At 37.4% G+C, this 10,697-nt stretch overlaps 1 protein-coding gene across 1 annotated transcript; it reads left to right on the forward strand.

Annotated features, from left to right (window-relative positions):
* The first annotated feature begins 1,601 nt into the window (after nucleotides 1-1,601).
* On the forward strand, nucleotides 1,602-3,595 carry LOC126585083 (uncharacterized). The gene is made up of 2 exons (XM_050249483.1): nucleotides 1,602-3,072; nucleotides 3,191-3,595. The coding sequence occupies exon 1, from the start codon at nucleotides 1,673-1,675 to the stop codon at nucleotides 3,023-3,025; it is 1,353 nt and encodes a 450-aa protein (XP_050105440.1). The 5' UTR covers nucleotides 1,602-1,672; the 3' UTR covers nucleotides 3,026-3,072; nucleotides 3,191-3,595.
* The last annotated feature ends 7,102 nt before the right edge of the window (nucleotides 3,596-10,697 follow it).

Below are 10,697 nucleotides of genomic sequence, written 5' to 3' on the forward strand. Positions count from 1 at the left end.
TTGGCCAAAAAGGGAGACCCGAAGCCAACAGAGCTCCCCGCTTTGGTGGTGCTGATAATTTATCAAAATTTTGCCTAAGTGGGGCTGAAAAGACCAAGAATCCTTTTAATTGCCTAAAGTAAAACATAATATGAGAGAGGAAATTCTAAGGATAAAAATCATTCAATTTCAAGTCTTTCACATCTAATTAACAGCAGGATCTTATGCCTAAAACTATGGGAAAGTACGTTGGTTAGCATATATGCCGTGAGTAATGAATAATGAGTTCTATATATTGTTTTGTACTGTGTGTAGGACAGGTCCAAGGTCATAGTTATGGATGCTGACGGCATTCGTTCCTAAGGTATCGCTAGATCCTTGAGAAAGCTTGTTGTGTATAATACATCTTTTAATTAATAAATTCATTAGGACTTTTCTTATTTGAGACCACTCATTTGACATTCCTCAGGAATAAAGAGAAGAGTGGAGAGAGTGAGAAATAGGCTAGTTATGGATGCTGATGGCACTCGTTCCAAAGGTATCATCGCAAGATTCTTAAGAAAGCTTGGGGCTCAGGGCAAGTACATAATGCAAGATAAAGGTTCATATTTTAAATAAATAAAACATTAGGACTCTTCTTATGGAAACTGGTTTGTATCTTAAGAAAACCACTTAGTTCATCATAATTTTTTGGTTGGTATTTCTGGAATTGCTGAGCAACATCGTGGATGCTAACACCTTGAGATGTTTAAATGACAGAAACCGTACTTGGTTGTTATATGTACAGTATAGAGTAGCTTGCGTCATTCATAGGAGGCATTTTCGTTAATTATAGTTAACTTGCTGTAATCATCTTTTGGTGTATTGTATTTCCGCCTATATATGGCAGTGGTGATATTTAATGCTGCCGTGATCCTGATTACATCTACCCGATTCAGTGCAGTATACCGATGCTCTTAAGCTTCAAACTGTCAAACTTTGGCGTGCCTGGTACTGGTATGATGATGAGCAGGAAGATAGCACTTGAAGAAGCCTTTAGTAGCATTTGGAACTTTTTCTTCTTGTTCATGGAAACATAATTGTACAATCATCATGATTTATTACTTGTGAAATGATCATTATTAGGGGTGGTTTGGGAGTGAGGTGCTTAAAAAAAAAGCACCCATGAAAAAAAGCTGTGAGGATTTTAGGTGTTTGGTAAACTGAAAAAAAAAACTTATTTTGAAAGCTGCTGTGAGAATAAGCTGAAATCAAAGGAAAAAGCTGAAGCTGCTAGTTGCAGCTTTGGAAAACTGGTTTTTTTTCAAAGCACACCGGGCTATAGTGCTCCTTTAATGAAAAAACCCACTATCAGACTGCTTTTTTTTCCAAAAGCACTTTTACAAAAAAGTTTACCAAACACTCTGCTGATTTATTTCACAGCCGCTTATTCTCACAGCACAGCCGCTTATTCTCATAGCAGTTTTTTTTCAAAGCACAGCAATACCAAACCAGCCCTTAAAAAGAGTAATGCCTTTTATGCGCTTTAATCCATTTATTTATGCATGCATGCAAAGTCAATCCCAACCGTTGGATTAAATAACAAATTGTTTTTGGGTTTTTCCTGTATGTACCCTTTAACACACAAAAGCCCCAAACCGACCGAAAATTGTAATAGAGAAACAAAAGAAAATTAGGGTTTGAGAGCAGAGAGATGGAGGAGCCGCAGACTCAGAACGTGAAACGACGGAGGGTGGAGTCTGAGGAGTGTAGGTCTTTGTATCTCTGCACGGAACAGATTGCGGAGGATGGCCTTCGTTACAATGTCCACGCCATCAATCTCGCAGATTTGTTATCATGCTCCTGTAAGATTCACGTTCAACCTCCTACTGTTTACCGCGGCGATGAGCTCGTGACAACCAAAGTATGCGACCTTTGTTCCTCCGGTGCCGGTCAATTGCCTTTGCTGCGAGATTTGGCTTCCATACATGACGAGAATCTTTGCTACTCGCCTGGCTGCGGCGTCTTCGGCTCCCAAATCATTTTTGCCGGCGGCTTGGAGCCCGGTGAAAGACGCCGAGGACCCTCAAGGACCGCAAGTAAGAAGATTTATGTGTTTGAGACAGATTCTAGTGTCGATTCAAATCCTTCCATTAAGCCCCTTTCTGAGAGCAGCCGCAGAATTATACCCGAGGAATTCATTGGCAACAAAACCCAACCGTTTATGGTTGAGTTCAACGGGGACGACGGGAAAAAGGATCTCTATGCACTCTCCGGTTATCCCTTTCCTTTGTGTTTCCCTCCCACTTTTGAGGTACTTTACGGGACATCCAAGGAATGGGTTACTCTGCCGGATGTTCCATTCTTCTACCGTCGATGTCCTTATTTTTCTTATGCTGTTGTGGGCACTAAGATATTGGTCTCCAGCCTCGATACTCCGGTGTTCTGCTTTGATGTGGCCGAGAAGGAACCCAAACGGCAACACTGGAGGGAACTGTCCTTCTTCAATGGCATGGACTTTCCCTTTTCGGGCACGGCTTTAGTCCTCGACTTGGATGATAGTGACGATGAAAAGCTAATGTTTGCATATCAAGAGACTGCCGAAGAATATTCTCTTTGGAACCTAGCTGCTTACCGTGTGTGTATGACGGAAAAAAGTGAATCTGTTGAGCTGCTTGGCTCTAATCTGATCCCCCCTGATCAGTTGCCTTTGCAATTTCGCAATAATGTATTCTGGCGGTATAAGTTGCTGGATTTAGGCGGTGGAAATGTGTGCCTTGTCGTAGGCTCCGACAACCCACCAATGGACGATGACGACGGCCCACCAAGGGACCATCCACCAAGGGACGATGACACTTACGGGCAGCGCTCCGCGATGCACTTTCTTGTCATAAGATTTCACTATTTCTTTTCGAGACGGAACAATACTATCTCCGTCGACATCCTGGCGTCTCACATCTTGGAATACGATTTCTCTTGCTACACTGTCATGGCTGAAATGGTTGGTTGCTTTCTGATAGGCAAGCCAACCTTAGAGAGCGAGTGCCATCCATGGACTCGTGAATGATGATTGACCACTAACGCTCCAGTGCTGGGTTGCTTCTGGTTTGTGCTGTAAGTAGTCCCTTTACCTTTTCCAGTATCTTCGAGCATGCATATTTACCGTATGATCTAATTTCTAATGTTATTGATTGTGTGGCAAGATTTATTTGTGAGTATTGGATGTGCATAGGTGTGACCACTGAATCAATACCTGCTATTATCGGGCTGGTGGTCCTTGATGAGTATTAGCAATTATATACATTACCCTACGTATACATATGTAGGCAGGCGACAAGAAGTACAAGTAAAACTTAATACTGTTGTCATTTGTGCACTTGATCATCAAGTAAGACAAAGAGGATTCGGATTACTGGTACCGACATAAATCTTAAACTTGACTGGATCGTTCATTCTTGTGCAGCAAGCCAATTGAATCGAAACATTATATTGCGAAAAAAGGATTCGGATTTGTATAGCCGTAGCCAGGCATTGACATTGACCTTCTGTTCTAGTCATTATGTATTGATAACTTAGATTTTGGATAATTGTTTCTCTTTTGGAGCTTAGAAATTCATAGAATCCTGCTCTTTCTCTTGCCATGGACCTCCTTGACGCCGTTACCACTTATCGCGCGCCTAATGGTATTTTTCTGAACCAACCATTTGTAACTCACCAGGAGTTTCAACTTTTACTCCGACTAATTAAGAGTATGATATCTAATTCCCTTCCTCCTTTTCCTAGTGTCTCGTTCCGGTGTAACCAAAATACAAACCAATTTTAAGTATCGCACCATGTAGTTTTTGAGTGACCCTAATTTGAGCCTGTTAACAAAGAGAAGACTGAGTACCGTTAGGCTAATTGATCACGTGTACATATGTGAATGACACCTTTTTGTTGATAGCGGATAATTACATTGTCGAAATGAAGAGCGCATGTTATACTTCATGAGCTAGCTACCTTTCTTATTTGTCTTTTCCTGTCTACCTATCCTGCTCATCACTTGACACGTGTGATAGGATTTTTAGGTACCTGCGCAAAGAGGTTAAAATCACACAAAATACTTGCAAGAGAACAAAGTTATTGTATAAACAGCTCAAGTAAAGTCGTTTTCCGCAAGGATTATTTAAAACAATTTATGAAAAACCAAAATTTTAGTTAATTATTTAAAAACAAAAATGAAAAAATGGTGATTTAATTAAAAAGAAATTAATTAAAAAGGCTATTAAAATCTGCAATTTTTAGAAAAAGAAAAAGGAAATAATTTTTAGAATTCAAAATGAGAAAATACTAGGGTTCTGCTGTCATCCTAACAATCCTACGTAGTTCTTCTAATTCCTTATGAATTACACATGCATATTTTGAAGGTTAGGTGTTCCTAAAGTATGCCATACTTGGAACCTCCAACATAGAACGTATATCTTATATGCAACACGTCCGTGGCGTCCATATCGAATGTGAACATGCAAAACTTATTAAGTTTTGTGAAAACCTTTTGAAAAACCATATAACTCCTAAGACGTGTCGTCCATCCTAAGTAGCTACACATATTAACCACAAGAAGCCTTAGTAAATTTTAGGGACAATCATTCGCCAAAATTGCATCAAATTACTTTTATAAATATCCTAATGGTCGCGAATCACTATGACAAATGCATAGTTTAAAGCACAGTGATTAACAATCCAAAACTTGCATGCATAAATTCATAAGAAAATTAAAAAGAAACTACATATTCTTGCTAAGGATCATGACTTCACCCTAAAAAAAGAATTAGTTATGCATATTCATAATTAAAATCAAAAGAATTGTATTAAACTAGAAAAATAATGAAAACACCTTGTAGAATAAAGTCTGAAAATCTCTAAGCTCTGGCCAAAATCTTATTCTCAAATCTTGCGTACCTTCCCCCTAGGGCTGGCAAAAAAGGCTTATTTATACTACTCTAATTAAAATCCTCATAGTAAAAGGTCTTAGAATAAAACTAAGAAACCTAATAAATTGAAATAAAATAGGAAACATAATTCTAATTTAAGTTGGTAAAATCATCCAAAAATATGCACATCCACGTTTTGGACCCAATTCATCTCCAAAACTGGCCCAAAATAGTTGGATTTAAAGCTTGAACTATTCTGAACACTTTTCTAGCAGGCCACGAACCCATTTGAGGTAATCTTGGGCTCAAAAAACGCAATTTAAGCAAAAAAAGTCACTTTCCAGCAACGCGCACTGCTTCTTTCTTTGATCGCGAGAAAATAACCACTTGGTAGAAAAATCCCAAATTTTGACACAAACAAGCCAAGAGACACACGAACGTCCTTCAATTTGAATCACTCAAAAATTCGTTCATTGATATTTTTCTTCTGAGGAAATTGAATGTCCTGTATTGAAAATATAAAGCAAAATATGAAAATTCTACCAAAATAATTACCAAATTATACTAAGAATGGAGTAAAATATATAATATAATATTGACTCATCAAAATACCTTCAAACTTAGCTTTTTGCTTGTCCTCAAGCAAAACCAAACTAGAAACAAAAATAAAAGCTAACAAACTAGAAACTAAACTAAAACTAAATGACAAAAAATTTCACCTTCAAAGTTGCAATTTGTAGAAAACGTTAAACATCATAACATCTTTTCAAAAGTTTCAGCCAATCCCACTACAGAGTCTAAGCCATTTATAATCGATTAGAAAAGAATTCACAAACTTCATTTGGTGTAAAGTGAATCAACATAACTAAGGAGATTCAACTAAAACCCTTACCCCTCGTCCTTTTATTCAACACATCACACAACTTAACTTGAAACATAACTATCATATTTTTTTTCTTCTTTTTGATTTTTTCTCTCTCTTTTTTTATTTTTTATTTTTAGTAACAGTATTGGTCGTGCAATGTCAGTTCACTTAAGTTTTCGATCCAACCCATATAGCGAGCTTTAGGTTAATGACTCCCAAACCACTAAGGCTTTAGGGCACTAGGTGTATAACACCCCTAAGGACTTATTAACTCGAGCTGGAAAGGCTACGAAACCAACTAACCACCCTGCCCCATGCCAAAACTCTACCATTTGACGCGAAAATCATTGCTGATTAAGTAGAACTGGCCCGGTTACTAGGCAAAACCTTAGGTGGAACAATTATTACTTTATTCATAAAAATAACTAACTTTACTTGGAACAAAAATTTAAAATACACTTGGACTAAAAGTAAATGTTTCAATCTCACTCTCCACAAATCATGTTGGTGTGAATGTTCAAATTTTCAAAGTATAACTCATGAATTAGTGTCTAAACAACGATAAATAGAAAAGACTCCAATGTGGGGTTAACCTTAACCATGTCCATTTGTTCTAACGTTTAAAATAATCTATAGATATTAACTTAAAAAGAATGAAAATTTTTGTCCTCAAGACGTGAAAAACAAAAATGAGATCAAAGACACCAAAGAAACCTAACTAAACGAACAAAGAAACGAAAAAAAACAAAATAAAGAAATAAAGAAATACAAGATAGGAGAGCACCTGGATTTAAAAATTTGGACTTTGGCACGGGTCATGGGGCCTGATGCAAAAGAACATGGAGCACGATTGGCAGCCCTGGGAACCAAAAGAATCTGGGCCCTGAAAAGATCCATGATCAGATTGTGAAAACTAGCCCACGCTTGGCACACGTATACCGCACACGTGCACCAAAACCTAGCTGTTTGTGACCAAGCTTTGGATGCTCTGCATGCATTTGTCTCGAGCCCAGAGCGGCTCTCTCTCCCTCTCATTCAAACCGGTTCTCCTCGGGTAGCACGGAGGCTCAGAATGCGCACACGTGTCGTGCATCAGGAAAGGGAGCTCCCTAGGATTCCAATTGAAAGGCTAGATCTCTCTCCCAGTTCTGAATGCTTTATAGAACCCTAGGTCTCTCTCTCATTTCTCTAAAGATGAGGGATATCTCTCAAGAAAATCACAGAAACCGCTCTCTCTAATTCTCGAGAAAAACCATAGCTACTCCTTCATTCTTCAAACCCAGCAATCCGTTTCTCGCCCTCTTCAAGAACGAGGCAGAACCACTCCCAAACTCATTTACTGCTGCAAAAGACGAAGGAATCTAACATCCATTCATTTTCTGAGTTAAAATGTGCGTAGACTGCTCACGGATCTGTCGCCGGAAAAATAGAAATCGGGAGCAAATCGTCTCAGAACCACAGATCCGAGCATAAGAAAGGTAAAAACTCATGTCGTGAAATGTTCAGCTCCGTATGGCTACGAATGGTTCAATGTCACTGCATAGCTCAAATGTCCGTCTCTCTGTGCATGTAGGTGGCTCGGATCGAGTGGAATTCCGAGAAAAAGAATCCTCAAGCTGCAAATGTAGTTGACAAAATGGCAAAGCAAATCTCGAAGTCGCCGCGACCTTGGATCTGAAAGGTATAAACACCCATCTCTGCTGGAACCATGTTGGATGTGGAAACTTTTTGTAAATGAGTATAGCATGCCTGTATTATCTTCTCCCCGTAATAAACCTATTGAAAACCTGATCACCCCAAAACATATATATACCCATGTGGACTTGAACTGTGTTGAGGACAGAGAATGAACCAACCCCCAAACTTAAATACTGGCATCCTTGGCACTTTTGAATGTAAAAAGAGATGGATCCCAGAAATATCCTACATTTGTTGATATATGATCATGACCACTGTAACTCGTACACTTGATTGCTGTGTTGCAGGAAAGACCCCAGATTGGCAACGACACATTTGGCTGACCAAACTATCGGCCTACAATGAAGAATGGCCGCGTAGCAAAATAGAGAGGTATAACATCCCATCCCTGCTATGTGAATCACAGATGTGGTTGATGTTGATGTAGTTATGTTACTGGATGCATGATTCAGTCTAAAATTAATTGTATTTATATTTTCTGAGACAGTGGCAGAAGAAAAGTAATAACAAAACCTTGGTTGAGGCAAAACGGCTAAAACATCAATTTCTCAATATTGACAAAGACATCAATAGAACAAGCTGGAATTTAAGGAAACTAGAAGCATAACCATAAATAAAACGAAATGAGTAGCAAAAAAATTCTCATATTCAAAACAATAAGAAAGAAAACTAGGAGGAAGTGGAATAAACCATGAAAAGCAGCATGAAATGTTCATATAAATGGAAATTAATAAATAAAATTAGAAGAATATAGCAAACAATCCGTATTACCTCCTACGCTTGAAGAAGCTTAAGCTAACATTAAACTTCACGAACATGCCAAACACCATAATCAACAAGTCGGGAAAAACTGAACTCAATTTGGCTTCCAACATCATTTTCTTCTCCAGGAGTTGTTCTTTCATGTGTCGTGCAAAATTTATTTTATTATTACTAATTTTATAACAGTAAGTTTTGTATGATATTCATGTAGAGATCAATAAAATAAATTAAGCAAAGGTTGCACATATACACGTAGGGTTCTGATTTTTGTTCTCATAAAAGTGCATGACTATCGCCCGTGAGAAATTAAGCGCTCCAACCATATTATTTCTAAAGGAACCTTGGATCACTTTAAAATGTCATATGTATAGATAAACTTGATTGAGGCCACCTAGTTTTAAGGGCGGTTTCTATTCTCTAAGATTTCTAATTTAATTAAGGCTTGACATGATTTTAGCGGGAAGGTAAAACCTCTCGCAGCTAGACTGGAGAAGTGGATGATACCACAAGTCCATGGTATCACGCCTATTAACAACTAAATAGATAATATGAAGTTGAATTGATGGAGATTTTTATTTTTTTATTAAATAGAAATAATTTCACTTAAGCACAAAGTTAAAACCAGTGAACAATAAGTCCACTAGAAGACATACACATAAAATAGAATTAACAGAGCCCTACAGTAGCCCCATTGGCATTAACACTTGAAGTCATAACCTCTAATGCATGCAACCAAAATGATATTAGGCGGTTCATGACCAAAATCCTAAGCAACATCGCACCGGTTGTATTAATAAAGAAAAAGATAACATGAAGTTTATTAGATAGTGGTTTTTCATTCTTTATTGAAAAGAATAATTTTACTACCTTACAAGAAAGTTGAAGGAGAGAGGATCAGAGGCGCAGGTAGCGTCGGAAATAAAGATATCGAGGTTTTTGTAGAAGTTTCTCAGCTAGGGTCGTCCAACACGCCTTTTATTGGGTAACATATAGAGGGTGTGTAGTAGTAAATGATTTCGGCGGCGGCTTGATAAGCAATGAGCCATTTATAACCTTAATTGTATCATCATTTAGCAGACTGCGCTTGATTTTGGGTCGATTGTTGAACCCAAAATCAAGTTTGTTGAATGATAATACATTTAAGATTATAAATGACTAATTGCTTATGGAGCCGCCTTCGAAATCATCTACTGCTACACACCCTCTGTTACACAATTGTAGGTGTGTGTGAAAGGTATACTTGGGGACGATAATGGACGACCCGAGTTGATAGACTTATACAAAAACCCCGATATCTTTATTTCTAATGCTAACTCCTTCCCCAGTTCTCTCTCCTTCAACTTTCTTGTCAGGTAGTAAAATTGTTTTTTAATTTTAATAAAGAATGAAAAATTTACTATCTATTAAACTTTATGTTATTTTTTTCTTTGTTAATACTATTGGTGCGATGTTGATTAAGATTTTTGTCATGAACCGCGTAATATCAATTTGCATGTATTATAGGTTATGACTTCAAGCATTAATGTCAATGGGGCCACCGTAGGGTTTTGTTAATTATATTTTATGTGTCTTCTGGTGTACTTATTGTTCACTTGTTTTAACTCTCTGCTTCAATGAAATTATTTTTATTTAATAAAGAAAAAATCTCTATCGATTCAACTTTATATTATCTATTTCGTTGTTAATAGGTGTGATATCATTGACTTGTGGTATTATTCACTTCTCCAGTCTAGCTGCAAGAGGTTTTATTTCCCCGCTGAAATTCTATCATGCCTTAATTTAATTAGAAATCTTAGAGAATGGAAACAGTCATTGAGATAGAATGGCCTCTATCAAGTCGATAAAATCATCTATACGTGAGATTTTGAAGTGATCCAAGGTTCCTTTATGGTGGGAGCGCTTAATTTCTTAAGGATGGTAGTCATGCACTTTTATAAGAATCAGAACCCTACTTGTGGTATGTGCAACCCTTTCTTAATTTATTTTATTGATCTCTACATTAATGTTATACAAAACTTCCTGTAATAAATTTTGCACGACCCTTTTAACATAGAAAAACAACTCCTGGAGAAGAAAATGAAGTTGGAAGCGAAATTGAGTTCAGTTTTTCCCGACTTGTTGATTATAGTGTTTGGCATGTTCGTGAGGTTTAATGTTAGCTTGAGCTTCCTCAAGCGTAGGAGGTAATATGGGTTGTTTGCTATATTCTTCTAAATTTATTTCTTAATGTTATTTATATGAACATTTCATGGTTTATTCCACTTCCTCCTAGGTTTTTTTCTTATTGCACGTGAATTTTATGCCACTCATTTCTTTTTGTTTATGCTTCTAGTTCCTTTTGGTTTCCTTAAATTCCCAGCTTGTTCTATTGATGTCTTTGTCAATATTGAGAAATTTATGTCTTAGCTGTTCATAACAGGTGGAACACATAACTTAAGATATCATTGATGTGCAAGAAGGCTGAAGGGGTAATAAAAATTACCAATTCTAATCCCCAGAAC

The sequence above is a fragment of the Malus sylvestris genome, chromosome 2 (genome assembly GCF_916048215.2).
Source record: "Malus sylvestris chromosome 2, drMalSylv7.2, whole genome shotgun sequence".
Taxonomy (NCBI): Eukaryota; Viridiplantae; Streptophyta; class Magnoliopsida; order Rosales; family Rosaceae; genus Malus; species Malus sylvestris.

Bases quoted from the DNA above. Each gene is read 5' to 3' on its own strand.
- LOC126585083 (XM_050249483.1), top strand. From the start codon at position 1,673: ATGGAGGAGCCGCAGACTCAGAACGTGAAACGACGGAGGGTGGAGTCT.